This window comes from Spinacia oleracea, chromosome 5 (genome assembly GCF_020520425.1).
Source record: "Spinacia oleracea cultivar Varoflay chromosome 5, BTI_SOV_V1, whole genome shotgun sequence".
In the NCBI taxonomy this organism is placed as follows: domain Eukaryota; kingdom Viridiplantae; phylum Streptophyta; class Magnoliopsida; order Caryophyllales; family Amaranthaceae; genus Spinacia; species Spinacia oleracea.
Genome location: NC_079491.1, coordinates 111,229,260 through 111,245,459, shown reverse-complemented (window position 1 = coordinate 111,245,459; position 16,200 = coordinate 111,229,260). Strand labels below are relative to the sequence as shown.

Here is a 16,200-nt window from a genome sequence, read left to right as displayed (position 1 = left end):
AAGAGATCACGGGAATGCCGCCCAATCGACCAATTGATTTTACCATAGATTTAACACCCGGAACTGCACCTATCTCGAAAGCCCCATACCGGATGGCTCCAGCAGAAAGGAGTGAGTTAAAAGGTCAACTTGAGGAATTACTAGGGAAAGGTTATATCAGACCAAGTGCATCGCCTTGGGGAGCGCCAGTCTTGTTTGTGAAGAAGAAGGACGGTAGTATGAGACTCTATATAGACTACAGGGAGCTCAATAAGGTCACAATCAAGAATAAGTATCCTTTGCCTAGGATAGATGATCTATTCGACCAGTTGAAAGGAGCGGGAATGTTTTCAAGATTGACTTGAGGTCAGGTTATCATCAGTTGAGAATCGCGGAGCACGATATACCAAAGACTGCATTTAGGACTAGATACGGTCATTATGAGTTCACACTTATGCCTTTTGCGTTAACCAATGCACCTGCAATCTTTATGGACTTAATGAACCGAGTATTCCATGCATTCTTGGACAAGTTTGTAGTGGTTTTCATAGATGATATTCTGGTCTACTCCAAGAATGAAGAGGATCATGCGGAACACTTAAGGTCAGTGTTGAGTACCCTGAGAGACAACCACTTGTACGCCAAGTTCTCGAAGTGTAAATTCTGGCTGGAGAGAGTTGCGTTCTTAGGACATTTCGTATCCAAGGAAGGAGTTGCAGTAGATCCTGCAAAGATAAAAGCTGTTAGTAAGTGGCCTACACCTAAGAGTGTCACCGATATTCAGAGTTTTCTTGGTTTAGCGGGTTATTATAGACGTTTTGTGCAAGATTTTTCTAGAATCGCCAAACCAATGACAACCTTGATGAAGAAAGAAGCGAAATTTGAGTGGAATGACCAGTGTGAGGAGGCGTTCCAAGCCTTAAAGACGCGATTAACAACCGCGCCGGTGTTAACTTTGCCAGATGAGAGCGGTACTTATGATGTATATAGTGATGCCTCTAAAAATGGTTTAGGGTGTGTATTGATGCAGAACGGGAAAGTGATTGCGTATGCATCGAGGCAGTTGAAGCCATATGAATCCAATTACCCTACCCATGATTTAGAGTTAGCTGCCATAGTGTTTGCATTAAAGATACGGAGACACTATCTGTATGGTGTGAAATGTAGGATATTCACGGATCATAAGAGTTTGAAGTACATTTTCCCACAGAAGGACTTAAATATGCGCCAACGAAGGTGGTTGGAGTTAATCAAGGACTATGATCTGGATATTCAATACCATGAGGAAAAACCAATGTAGTCGCAGATGCATTGAGTAGGAAATCAAGTCATGGTGTGAATGCGTTAGTAGTTGCTAACGAGCTGTGTAAGGACATGCAGCGATTGAATCTAGAAATAGTGAGTGGAGAATGCCTTGAGGGTATGATGAGTGCCTTAACCATCCAGTCGTTGGTGTTTGATGAAATCAGGGAGAATCATGCTGGTGATGTTAAGTTAGAGCGGATCAAGGAAAAGATTTCGCAAGGAAAGGAGATGGATTTTAAGATCCACGAGGATGGAATTTTGAGGTATAAAGGACGACGGTGTGTAACTCAAAAGTGTGGTGAACTAAAGGAGAAGTTGATGAGAGAAGGTCACAATACGCCATATTCTGTTCACCCGGGAGGTGACAAGCTGTATAAGGATCTGAAGAAGGTCTATTGGTGGCCAAGGATGAAAAATAAAGTGGCTGAATTCGTGGTAAGGTGTTTGACTTGTCAGAAAGTTAAGATTGAGCATAGGAGACCTCAAGGGAAGGTCCAACCTTTAGAAATTCTGAGTTGGAAGTGGGACTATATCTCAATGGACTTTGTTAGTTGTTTACCCAAGTCGAAGAGTGGAAATGACACCATTTGGGTAGTGGTGGATAGGTTGACTAAGTCGGTAGTGTTCATACCAATGAAAGAAACCTGGAAATTGGAACAACTTGCCAAAGCTTACATCAAACATGTAGTGAGATTACATGGAGTTCCTAAGGATATCGTATCAGATAGAGATTCTAGGTTCCTTTCGAATTTCTGGAAGAGTGTTCAGAAGAACTTTGGTACCACATTGAAAATGAGTATAGCGTTCCACCCAGCCACAGATGGACAAACCGAAAGAACTATTCAAACCTTAGAGGATATTCTAAGAGCTTGTGTGATTGATTTTCAAGGTGGATGGGAAGATAGCCTAAATCTAATTGAGTTTTCATACAACAATAGCTATCATGCCGGTATTGGAATGGCACCATTCGAAGCCCTGTATGGACGAAAATGCAGAAGTCCACTATGTTAGAGTGACATTAGTGAAACCGTCGTACTAGGTCCCCAAATGATAGAGGACACTATGAATCAGGTTAGGACTATTCAATCCAAAATCCAAGCCGCGCAAGATCGCCAAAAGAGCTACGCAGACTTAAAGCGTAGGGATGAAGAGTTCCAAATAGGTGACAAAGTGTTTCTTAAGGTTTCACCAATGAAAGGTGTGATGAGATTTGGGAAGAAAGGAAAGCTTAGCCAAAAGTATATAGGCCCATATGAGATCCTAGAACGGATAGGGAAGGTAGCATATAGATTAGCCTTGCCCATGGACTTGCATAGAGTACATAATGTGTTTCATGTATCTCAGTTGAGAAAGTATGTCCTGGATAAGTCTCATGTACTGCAACCAGAGACCATAGAGTTAGACCAAAGTTTGACATTTGAGGAAAGACCTGTCAAAATACTTGATAGTAAAGTGCGTAGTACACGAACTAAGGATGTTAAGATCGTTAAAGTGTTGTGGTCTAACCAAGAGTCTGAGAAAGATACCTGGGAAGCGGAGGAGGAAATGAGAAAGAAATACCCCGAGCTTTTTCCCGAGGTTAGTTGAGTTACGGGGCCGTAACTCGTTTTCTTTAAGGGGGGTAGAGTGCGGTAGAATTTTGCGCTTTTTACCTTATTTACCCAATTTATCCTTTAAGATATGCTTGAATCGTTGTTTCCGGTGAAGTTTCACTGTTTATCGTCATGTTGAATTACTTAAAGAGTACAACAACTAAAAGTTTTTGCAAAGAAAACGCACTAAAGTCTCATAATAGTCTCAAGTCTAGTTTTAAAGTTGTGATTTCCGTGCCCAAGTTTCGGGACGAAACTTCTTTTAAGGAGGGTATACTGTAATACCTCGTATTTTTCTATAATTATAAATATATTTTATTATATTTATAAAGCATTTCGTCGTATTTATAATGTATTTTTATAAATTAATTTCATTTAATGAAAATTAAATGCTTTTTATTTTTAATTAATTTAAATATTAATTATTTCGAAAACCGTATTTTTATTAAATAAATTCAATAAATTTATTTAATCGGGATTTGTTTGGACGTATTTCGAAAACGAATTTGATTTACTTAAAGCCCGGTCGTTTTGTCTTGACCAAACCCAACAAAGCTTGCAAGGAGTAAACTTAAATTAGCCCGATAATAAGCCCAACTCAAAATTACCCTAACCTAGCCCACATGGGAGAGAAAACCTATAAATAGACGTCATATCAAACCCTCACAACCAAAAATTCAGAAATCTCTCTCTCTCCTCTTTTTCCTCTCCTTGCGGCACACTCCACGCCCCACACTCCCTCTCTTCTTCGAGCGCCCTTGCTTGCGGCGCAAGGCAGCCCGTCTCTCGCCCGTCCCGCAGACGCAACGTAGCACTACGTGCCTGCGTGCTGTGTGGTCGTGCTCGCCCGCGCTGCCCACTCGTGCATCACCCCTCGTCGCGTCGCAGCACTGCAATAGCGATGTGTGCGCGTGTGTGCCTCGCCTGTGCCCAGCGCCCAGCTCGCCTGCCCCTGCCCCTTTGCGCGAACGCCCTTGCTGCGGTGCGTTGCGCTGCCGCTGCTGTTGCTTGTGCTTGTCGTGTGCGATGGTCGGCACACACACACACACACGATCATTAATCGTTGTGTGTGTGTGTGTTGATCAATTGTCTCAATCAAAATTTTTTTTTCAAAAATATTAATTTTCATTTTTAAATTGATTTAATTGTCGTGAGTAGTTTAAATATTTGGGTTGTTTAAATTAATTAGAACAGTTACGAACACCGTATTGGGTTAGTGTTGTTTTTAATTAAAGAGATTGGTTTTGATGATTGAAATTATAATTTTCAGATTTAATAAGTTTATAAAGTGTTGATTTTTGAAGTCAAAACATGTTTTTGGAATAAACTATTGTTAGGGTTTTGATTTCAATTAATTAAAGCGATTGATTCACATAATTTAATGACAATTTAAATTATGGGAATCAACTTAAATTTTCAGATTGTTTATAAGCTTTAAAAAGTTGGTTTTTAATGATTTTAAAGCTAAAAAGTCAATGTTTTTATGTTAGGACTTGAGTTGACTATTTGAGACTATTAAATTAATGATTAATGATTGATTTCTAATTAAAACAAAGGTTTTAGAATCTTAAATAGTTGCTGGAAATTTAGTAAACATGGATAATAATTTAGTTCTCTTATTTTGTTTATAGGAGTTGATTTCTAGTGAGTAGTGATTCGCACAGTGGCCCCCCACTACTACAAAAACACCTTTATAAGTCGCCCTTTTAGTGTCGCCTCAAATTAATGTGCGACATCAAAACATTTAGAGTCCCATTTTATAAAACAGGCGACACAGAATGTTGCTAGTAGATATTTCAAAGAGGCTAGCGTGTCGCCTGTGTTTTAAAATGGGACTCTAAAAGTTTTGGTGTCGCACATTAATTTGAGGCGATACCTATTTCTTCTTAATATTTATTTTAATTTTTTTAAAAAAATTTTAATTAAATACTTTTAGTGTCCGCTGCGTTTTAAAACGAGACTCTAAAAGTTTTGGTGTCGACAATTAATAACAGGCGACACCTATTCTGTTTTTTTAAAAACCAAACGAAAACATTTAGTGTCGCCGTAGATATAAAATGGGACTCTAAAAGTTTTGGTGTCGCACATATAACAGGCGACACCTTTCCCTCCTTCATTTTATTTTATTTCAATTTTTTTTCAATTCTTAAAAGTTGAAGAGCTACAAATTTTTAATATATGTCGTCTGTTATTAAAACAAAATAATGAAACAAGCAACACTATATTAGAATTTAAGCGTACATTACAATTAGAAAAATCAATTAAATAAATAAAATCTCGAGATTAAACCCGAAAACCTAATCTAAAAAATAAAATATACATATTATATCTCTCCTTATTATAAAAGAAAAATTAAATAATGTAGAAATTATGATCCAACTTTCAACAATCACATGAAAAAAATAAAAATACCCTTTCCAAATATTTTGGAGGAATAATTTCCTAAAATTTCCAAAAAATAAAAACTAAAAGGTTCCAAAAAAACGGGAAACACATGTACTTTTCATCGAAAAAAAAATATTAGGAAAGAGGTGAGCGGAGCAGTGAAGCATGACATGCACTACTCCTCTGTATTCCGTGAAAAAATAACCAACTCTCACAATCTTCTCACAATTCAGTTCTAAAGCAATCCCTATTCGCCCAATCCAATTCGCCTAATCTTTCTCACCGCGCGTCTCTCAAGATCAGGTACTGAAGCAAGGGAAATTCATCATCACCCAATCCATCATCGCCCAATTCGCGCGCAGTCATCCTTTGGTTCATCATTGCCCAAACACAGCATAGAAAGGTAAGAGATTGCGTTTTTTTTTGGATTATTGAATTCATATGTTGTGAAAGTTATTGAATTCATATGATTAATTGGGCATTTTTTTTATTTGAAGTATTAATCTTAGAAATCTCAGTTATTTGTGTTTATGTTATTACTTTTGGTCGTTTATCAGAATGGTAATTTTTTTGTGGATTGTTGATTCATATGTTTTAAAAGTTATTGAATTCATTTGATTAAATTGGGTTTTTTTTTTTATTAATTAGGGCATGGATTAAAATAGAACAGGAAGCAGGTTCATACACTGCCATTAGGGGGGTTTAAATTGGACATTTATTTAATCAAAAAATATTCAATTCATATGTGGGGGGAGGGGGAAGGAACGTTTATGGGAGTGAAGTTCTGTTGGTGACTTTTAGTTGGAGTGGGATATGATTTTGGTTTGGATTTGAAATAATTTGGTTATAATATTGTATCACAGGAGCTAGTATGAAAAAGAATTGTGAATTAAGTTTCAACTTTCAAGCATGTGCATATAGAATTATTAATTGATAGATTATGTAAATAATTAAATATTACTAAGTTGTTTTTTTATTAAGATCAATGTTTAATTTGGAATCAAGGGAGGTATACATTGGATTTATTAATTTGTTGAAAGGTGAATTGATGAGATTATATGAATACTTAGTAAAGGATTGTCCTAGTTGTAGGCTAATATTGTCAACACCGATTTCTAATTGATACCGGAGAGATAGTCTAATATTTGACATAAGGGCGATATTTAGGCCTTGTGGATAATTTGGAGAGTGGCGTTTTATATGCTGTGATATTACAAGTGTTATTTCTAATTAAAAAGATTACAATGCATGATTTTATTTGAGTTAGTACACGTGTATACATAGTTGAAATTAATATATATGACATATTCATTGGTTAGATATGGACAAAAGTTGGATTTCACATAAGCGTACTACCCCTCTGTTTCGTCAAGGGGTTGAGGAGTTCATTCGTATTGTACTTACACGTAAAAAGGAAGGAGAAAAAATATGTTGTCCTTGTAAGAGTTGTGGTAACATGCGTAAGGTGTCTACAGAAGATGAATTACGAGCTCATATTTTTTGGAATGGTTTTTCCAAAAATTATACTGATTGGATATGGCATGGTGAAGGGGAAACGGGTACTGAGAATCATAGCTACGAAGACCATGCAGAGGACTTAAATACTCACCATGGTAATGAAAATGAGGTGCTTGATGAGGTGTTTGATGAGATGTTGCACGATACGGAGGATAATCTCACAGAGGGGCCACCTGATTACGAAAGTTTGTTGACTGACGCCGAGACACCTTTGTATCCAGGGTGCAGTAAGTACACTCGATTAACAGGTGTACTAGAATTATTTGAACTGAAAGCGGAAGCCGGGTGGACTGATTATCATTACTCAAAATTGATGGTAAAATTGAAAGATATGTTTCCCGAAGGTAACACGCTTCCGAGTTATACTTATGCGACTAAGAAGATGTTGTGTCCGATGGGTTTGGATGCTGAGAAAATACATGCTTGCCCTAATGATTGCGTATTGTATCGAAAGGATTATAACTATTTGCATGAATGTCCAACTTGTGGGACATCGCGATATAAGGTGAAGAGCAACGGTGAAAACACCAATGAACCTGCTAAGGTAATGTGGTACCTACCTGTAGTGCCTAGGCTCAAACGCTTGTTCGCTAATGCTAAAGATGCAGAAAATTTGACATGGCATGCAGACGGGCGAAATAAAGATGGAATGCTTCGGCATGCTGCTGATTCCCCTCAATGGAAACATATTGGTACTACCTTTCCGAATTTTAGTCGTGAAACAAGGAATTTAAGGCTACGCTTATGTACAGATGGAATCAACCCATTTGGTAACATGAGTAGTCAGCATAGCACTTGGCCAGTTCTGTTGGTGAATTACAATTTACCACCTTGGTTGTGCATGAAGCGCAAATACATTATGTTGTCAAATTTGATATCTGGGCCTAAACAACCTGGAAATGACATAGATGTGTACTTGGCACCACTGATTGAGGATTTGAAGAAGTTGTGGGATGAAGGTGAGCGTGTGTATGATGAATATCGTAAGGAAACATTTACTTTGCGTGCTATGATCTTCTGCACAATTAATGACTTTCCTGCGTATGGGAATTTATCTGGCCATGTTGTCAAGGGATACAAAGCTTGTCCTATTTGTGAAGATGATACCAAAGCTGTTCAATTGAAGAGTAGCAAGAAGGTTGTATACCCATTTCAACGAGTATTTCTACCTCGCAATCACCCTTATCGTCGGCTTTGCAAGGCTTTTAATGGAGAACCAGAACATAGATCTCCTCCTAAGCCTCTTACTGGGAAACAAGTTTATGAACGTGTAAAGGACATCAATTGTGTTTTCGGCAAACCCTACAAGTCTCTTGGTGACAAGTTATGTTATAAAAAGAGGTCTGCGTTTTGGATCTTGCCATATTGGGAACATCTTAGTGTAAGGCATTGTATTGATGTGATGCATGTTGAGAAAAATGTATTTGATAGTTTGATCGGAACGCTTCTGAACATGCCAGGGAAGACTAAAGATGGAGAGAAGGCTAGAAATGACATGGTCAAGATGGGAATGCGCCTTGAATTGAAACCTACAAAAAAGGGGAAGCGATATTACCTACCTCCAGCTTGTTATACTTTATCTAAGAAGGAGAAAAAAGTATTATGCGAGTCCTTACATAATGTGAAAGTTCCATCTGGATATTCGTCGAACATTCGAAACCTCGTGTCATTGAAAGATTTGAAATTAGTTGGATTGAAGTCTCATGATTGTCATACTTTAATGCAAGAGATATTGCCGATTGCAATTAGGTCGATTTTACCCAAACAAGTACGACAAGCTATAATAAGACTTTGTTTGTTTTTCAAAGCTATTTGTTCGCGGGTACTCGATCCTGGTAAATTAGACTCTTTGCAATCACAACTCATTGTCACATTGTGTCAACTTGAGATGTATTTTCCGCCCTCCTTTTTCGACATCATGGTGTATCTGATTGTTCATTTGGTGAGAGAGGTCAAACTTTGTGGGCCGGTGTATTTAAGGTACATGTATCCGTTTGAGCGCAATATGGGTGATTGGAAAGGTTATGTGAGGAATCGATCTCGTCCAGAAGGCAGCATAGTTGAGGGATATCTAACTGATGAGGTCCTTAGATATTGCATCGAGCATTTGGAAGAGTTAGAAACACTAGGACTTCCAAAGCCTCGTCACAATAAGGAGAGAGTACAAGGTATTGGTACAGTTGGTCGTAAAGTGCTAAACTTAAGTCGTGAAATAGTTGATCAAGCTTACCTCTACATCTTACAACAAGTTGATGAGGTGCAACCATATTTGGCAGACCATATGAATCTGATTAGGCAAGAATATCATGGCAGAGGTGAAAAAATTTTGAGAGACGAACACAATCGATCTTTCATCAGATGGTTCCAAGAGAAAGTGGATCGTGGTTTGAAACAAACACCAAATGATGTTAGTGAAGACATTAGATGGTTAGCGTTTGGTCCAGATGCAAATGTTGTATCCTATGAAGGTTATGATATAAATGGATATTGTTTTAACGGTTTTTTCATGAAATGCCCCTGAGGTTTTCAATAATGCACCAAATACCCTCGCGTCTTTCGAATCACATAATATACCCCTATTTTTTCGTATTGTTCATGAAATGCACTTGCAGTTAACGGACGTTAGTCCTCCGTTAGCTATAGTTTACCATTTTGCCCTTAATGCATGTTCTTTGGCATAAATTCCAAAAAATTAAAAAAGTCTCAACTTCTTCTCTTTCTCTCTCCTCTCCCCTGTTCTTCATCCTGCTCTCTAGTCGCCGGTAGCGGCCGATCTCCCCTCTCTGTTCCCCGGCGGAGGCCGATCTCCGATATATGGTCGCCGGCGAGCCTAACTGTTTGACTGAGATTCTTGGTTCGTTGTTTTGACCGTTCTTGCAATTTCTTCTGCTAGGTTTGATTTCTTCAAATTAATTCTTAGTTCTTTTGATTTCTAGGCGTTTCTGCTGGGTTTGATTTCGTTGACTGAGATGAATGTTGGTGAATTTCTGGGCGTTTTTGGTTTGGTTTGATTCGCTGCCTAGAGAGTTTTAGATTTGATTTTGAGGGTGCCTGGAAACGATCAATCCCGACTCTAGTAATTTCATAATCCTGATTTGTCTTTATCAATTCAGTAAAGTACCATTAATTCCTAAGATTTGTTTATGTTTGAACTTCAGATTAATTCTTATTCTTTATCTGCTTCTTAATTAATGAAGAAATCATTAGTTATCAAACTGATTCCAGTTACTTGTGCTTATTTCCCAATTTGCTTTGCTATAAATTGGTTGTTTTAGTGTCTATATATGGTTTTTTTAGTGTGTGTGTTTTGGTTAGTGTTTATGGTGCTTTTATGTGTGTTGCAGTGCTGCACCTGCTGCAAGAATGGGTATGACTAGAAGAGTGTACCCTCTTGGTTCTTTGAACCCTTACCAAGGGAACTGGACCATCAAAGTCCGAGTTACCAGCAAGGGGACACTACGAACCTTCTATAATGAGAGAGGAGAAGGGAATGTCTTCAATGTTGAGCTAACTGATGAATATGTAAGCATAATCTAGAATGAGTCAAACTCTATGTTTTACACTTTCATGTTTGAATTGAGAGTTGTTCATATAGTAGTTCATGAATGTAGGGTACTCAAATACAAGCAACGATGTTCAATGCGATAGAGAAGAAGTTCTTTGACACCTTTGATGCAGGGAAGGTTTAATACATCTCAAAGGGATCTGTTGAAGTTGCTAATAAGAGGTTCAACACGACTAAAAATGACTACGAGATGACCATCAATGAGAACTTAGTTGTTGAGGTAGCCAGTGTTGAAAGGGTATATATCCCTGAAACAAAGTTCAACTTTGTTCCTATTGATCAGTTGGGTATACATGTTGATGGAAAGGATCTTGTAGGCAAGAAATGCAGCCTTTAACAACAACACTTGTTTCTCACAATACCAATCACTTGTATTTTATTTTGTAGATGTTATTAGAGTTGTTCATAATGTTTCTCTGACAATGAGTATTTCAATAACGCAAGGAAACCTGTTATTAGCAGTGAAATTCGTTGCCTCTGCCTAATTTAGTTTCATGATATTTGGGTTTTTTTTTCTTCAGAACAACCAAGTTGTTGAGGTAGCCTAATTTAGTCATTTCATGATAGAGTTAGAAGGTTCAAACTACCTTGAGTTGCTCTTCTGAAAATTGAAACTGATGAATTATGAGGAGGCAATGTGACTAGATTCAAACTAGCCGTTAGATTCAATTCGTGCAATTTGAGTATTTGGTGCAAATAACTTTACAAATAGGTGTATATTGTGCAATAAGTTTATAAATAGGGGCATTTTGTGAATTATAAACATGACTTAACGGAGGACTAACAGAATGTCGGATTAGGGGTATTTGGTGCAAACTTAGGCAAAAATAGGGGTATATTATGTGATTCGAAAGACGCGAGGGTATTTGGTGCATTATTGCAAACCTGAGGGACATTTCATGAAAAAACCGTTGTTTTAACACTAAGAGGAGGGATTCTAGTAGTACTACGCAGAATAGTGGTGTTTCTTTAGTGGCATCAGCTTTACATTTTTCTAGTGCCAAGGATAATAATCCACAGCATGCAAAGATGAACTATTATGACATGATTGAGGATATCTTTGAACTTGATTTCGTTCAGTTCAGGGTGCCTGTGTTTAAGTGCAACTGGGTGGATATAGGCAAAGGTGTGAACATAGATGACATGGGATACACGGTCGTGAATTTCAATAAACCGGGTCATTATGATGAGCCATTCATCATGGCAACTCAAGCAAAGCAAGTATTTTATATGATAGATCCGGCTGACACTTCAAAGTCAGTAGTTATTCAAGGAAAAAAGCATGGTGTTGCAGTTGCTGATCTTGTACCAAATGAAGATGAGTATGACCAAGTTGATGAAATCCCTGTTTTTTCTATGTTTCAAAACACACCCGTGCAAGTAGACGATTCAACAGATCATCATTTGCGAGGTGATCACAATGAAGGTGTATGGGTTGTCCCAGATTCGACTACAAATAACTGAAAAAACTGAAAGTCGGTGAAGGGGATAAGGCTAAGGCTGCTATAATTTTGGTTTGGTTATTTTGGTGCCGATTTTTTTATATTAAGTAGTTGCTTGTTTTTCTGTTCTATGCTAGTTGTTTTTGCGATACTTATCATTTACCAGCTAATATTTGTTTGATTGGTGTGATTGAATATTGAAGCTTAGTTTAAAATTTCCGTTTTAACTTAATTTGAATGTTACTTTTTTCATATCTGCATATGTGAAACAGCCTGTTTTTACCATTTTAATTCCCTGCTATGAGTTACCAGAAATTTCATGTTTTATTGTTTCGTAGGGGATTTGATAGGTTGTGAGGCTGCACTGTTGTTTCTGTTGATGTTCTGGTGCAGTGGTGTCTTCTGTTGTGTCTAGGGGATTTGATAGGTTGTAAGGCTGCACTGTTGTTTTTGTTTGGTGCAGTTGATGTTCTGGTTTGTTGTTTCAGATTCACGCAAGAACAGGAAATAAGAGAGAGGTAGTTGTAATATTTAGGAATAAAAACTTAAAGCTTGTTACAATTTAGAGACTTTCAAGAGGTCTCACTCTCCCACCAATTACTTCCAAGATGTTTTCCTTCTTCTCTCCCTTTCTCTTTTATAGACAAAATTCAAATATGAGACAAAAGCAATTAAAACTAATTGACAGAGATAAAATGCATTAGTGAGCCATAAGGCCGTTTCCACTAAGTGAGGCCGTTCCCTCCTGCCAATGTTGTTGCTGCTGTCTCCTTGTCTTGCACTTCTAACTTTATTTGGTGCAGTTGATGTTCTGGTTTGTTGTTTCAGATTCACGCAAGAACAGGAAATAAGAGAGAAAGGTAGTTGTGATATTTAGGAATAAAAACTTAAAGCTTGTTATAATTTACAATTTAGAGCTTGTTACAGTTGATGTTCTGGTTTGTTGTTTCAGATTTAATAGATGTTTGGTTTAGGATCTGAATTTTGTGACCTCGTTCTTGTGAAAGATACTACTGATATCTATGTGCTAATATTTCTTCTCTAACAATCTCTATAATGGTCAGGTTTGTTGGTATGGCTTCTGAAAATAACAATGGCTCTCCTGCTAACAATGAGAATCCAAAAAAGTCAAGTCAAAAGACCACCAGAGGGCCTTCAACAGCCAAGTATATCATTGAAAAAGATGATGGACCATTTCCTCTACAATGGAATGAGCATAATTGTGCGATTGGAGAGTTCAAGCATAGATACACAGCCTACACCGGGTATATGGCACGTGCTAAGGTAAAGATCACCATTGCAGATTGGAGCCAGGTTGCAGAAGATACTAAGGAAAAATTGTGGACTGCTGTTAAGGTAAATAATTTAAATGTAGATGTAAATTAATTCTAACAAATGCAATTTTTTTTTGTTAAAATGAATTCCTTAACAAATCAGTTAAAACAAACAGAAAATGTTCAAGTGTGATGATGATAAGAAAGAAGCAGTACTTAAGGATTGCAACAAAAGGTGGAAAGAATTCAAAACAAGATTGACACGAGAATACTTCACAAGTGAAGAGAAAGAGAAAGATGCAGTGGAGGACCCGTTGTCAAAAAAAAGAAAAAAAAATGTAGTGGATGACCCACCATGGGATCTGTATGTGGGCATTGACGAGGATGATTGGAAAGAGTTTAAAAGACAACGTGAAAGTGATGAATTTAAGATGACTTTTAGTTTTATATTTGTGAGATGCACTTTACTTTGTTTGATATGACGGAATGAAAATCCTTGATTTGTGGAAAGCATTGAATGAGTTATCAGGATTGAAATGCTTAGCTTTGATATGACGGTGCTGCATTAAAGGAGTTGTGTGACAAGTTAGGCTTCAGTTGCTAACTTAGGGGGAAAATATCAGCTAAGTAATATGCTGCATACTTGTTGCTTATTTTTGCTATGTTTCAGAAACTTGTAGTAATGTTTTCGAATTTCCTTGCATGCTTTTTTTTGGGTTTAATGTAGAACCTTGCCATGAGACTGTGATACTGCTCAAGTGCTGATGAACTGGCTTTAGTATTATTCATATTAGTGTAGTCGTGCTAGTAATTTGGTTTGGGTTCTCAATAAGAATGTTTTGGTATAAGATTCATAACTCATTTTTAGCGCTGTACTTTGAATGCTTCTGGTAATTTTCAACCTCCTGTGCTGCATGCCACATAGCTGCGTGTTTGTGGAGTAACAGAACAATACTTCAAAGTATATACGTTTTGATGGTTTAGTTTCAGATACAGTTAAGTCTCAGTACTGGCAAACAGGAATCCAATTAGGTGTTGCTGGGTTTATGTTTACTGCAGGAGCAGTGTTAATATAGTTTTTCAATTATTGCCTTTTTAGCTGAGGCAGTTGAAGGCTGGACGACATGTTGCTAGTATAGGGAAGATTCTGGTCTGATCCAGTTAGCTCCTGGCATAACCCGTAGCTCATTTCATTTGCATTTTCCCTGCATCTGTCCTGCAGAATCTGCAATGTCAAGTTAGCCTATCAGTTACAACTGACCACAGAACCACAAAAGCCCAACAACCAACAGAACACACCCAAACCTAACAGCTTAAATATAACAATAAGGAGTTAAGCTCATTAGACACTCTGGCTGCAACTCGAAACTGAATTTCTTTAAACAAATCAGCAGGCTGCTTACAATGATTGTTGTAAACCTTATCATTCCTATTAAGCCATATAGAGTACACTGTTTCAGCAAAGAAAGGCACTATCAGCTTCTGCCTTTTGCCCCCTTTCTTGCAGACCTTAGTGATCCAAGTTAACTGAGCTGAAAACCCCTCAGGAGCTCTATGAAACTGCAACAAAGACAAAACTTTCCCCCACACCTGACCTTAGTGATCCAAGTCTACTGTTGCCTGCATGTTTTTAAATTTTATATTGATTACTTTTTTGTATCGTGTAAGCCATGCGTCTTTTTCATCTTCTTTTACAGGCTATAAGTGCAAGAAATAGAGAAAACCAAGCTAGAAACGAGCACCCCCATCATTTGGGTAGTGGTGGATATGAAACAAGAGAAAATCAATACATCAAAGAGCAGATTAAACAGTCCCTTTTGTCAGGTTCATCATCTGAGAAACCCACATTGACTCCGAGACCTCGTCATGAGAGCTGGATCGAGGGAAGAAAAGACAAGACGGGTAGGATCACAAACAAAAAGACTCAAGCGATAGTAGATTTGATAGTAAGTATCTCATTTCGTTTAATAAATAAATATAATGTATTTTTTCAATAAGGATTTAATTATGCATTATTAATCATTTGATTTTCTTACTTTGAAATAGTATGAACTGATGGAAAAAGAAAAGTCAGGCGAGTTCAAATCTGTTAGAAGCCATGATATCTTGACTGAAGCGCTTGGGAATGCAGATCATGGTGGACATGTTAGGGGAGTTGGAGGGAGAGCAACTATTACCTCAATTTTTAAAAGGAAGAAGCGAAGTTGTCAAAATGAAGGAGTATTTACATATGCGCAAGTGGAAACATTTGCTCGTTTTATCACATAACAAGTAAGGGACCAAACAAGAGCTGAAATGAGAGTTGTTGCCCTTGACATACTCAAATCTTGCGGTGTAAAAGTTCCTACTGATGTTGAGGTGGATATGCCCCTACATAACCTTAGTAGTTGCCAGTCAGTCGATGTTATTGATCAGCTAGTTAGTACTGATAAGCCGACTGATATTGATCAGCTAGTTAGTATTGATAAGCCGACTGATATTGATCAGATTGATCGTGCTGATCCTGACCCATTCACAAACACATCTAAGGTATTTACCCACTTTATTTATTATGCATAAATTGATATCGTAATTGTATTTATAATTGATCCCAAGCTTTGAAAAAATCTACCTACAGGACGAACTTCCTTGTGAGCTTATGGTCCTTGATGATAATTTTGGTTACCGAAATGTGGCAACAGGGATATTATGCCAAAGTCAACCAGGGGAGCTTATTCATAATGTCCCATTACTCGCAGATCATGTCAAAGTCACTATCGTTCACGTACTTGATGGAGAGGAACATACACCTCTACCTTTACCCTTTTTCGGACATGATGTACTAGGGGATCAAGTAGAAGGGAGTTGGGCTCAATGGCCTAAAAAAAAAGTCAAATTGTCAAAAGAGGTAACTTTCAAACTTAATTTATAAACAGATCATAATACATATATGCTACACGCATAATGCATATATACTACACTCATAATTTGTTTAATTTTCTATTTTTTTCTTGAAAAATTCGAAAGTCAACCAAGAACCTGCAAAGAATAAGATTGAAAAAAAGCACGAGGGTAATGACCTTGGGTCAGCAGTTTGATGTCGCGAGAAGGGGAATGATGATGAAGGCATCCCAATTTTTCTAGTTTCTAATGCCACCTAC

The 16,200-nt window shown here is 37.6% G+C and overlaps 1 protein-coding gene across 1 annotated transcript; it reads left to right on the top strand.

The window, feature by feature from the left end:
• The first annotated feature begins 6,582 nt into the window (after window positions 1-6,582).
• On the top strand, window positions 6,583-10,468 carry LOC110785175 (uncharacterized). The gene is made up of 3 exons (XM_056829994.1): window positions 6,583-9,206; window positions 10,124-10,301; window positions 10,391-10,468. Exons 1-3 carry the CDS (start codon window positions 6,583-6,585, stop codon window positions 10,466-10,468), a joined length of 2,880 nt encoding a protein of 959 aa, XP_056685972.1.
• The last annotated feature ends 5,732 nt before the right edge of the window (window positions 10,469-16,200 follow it).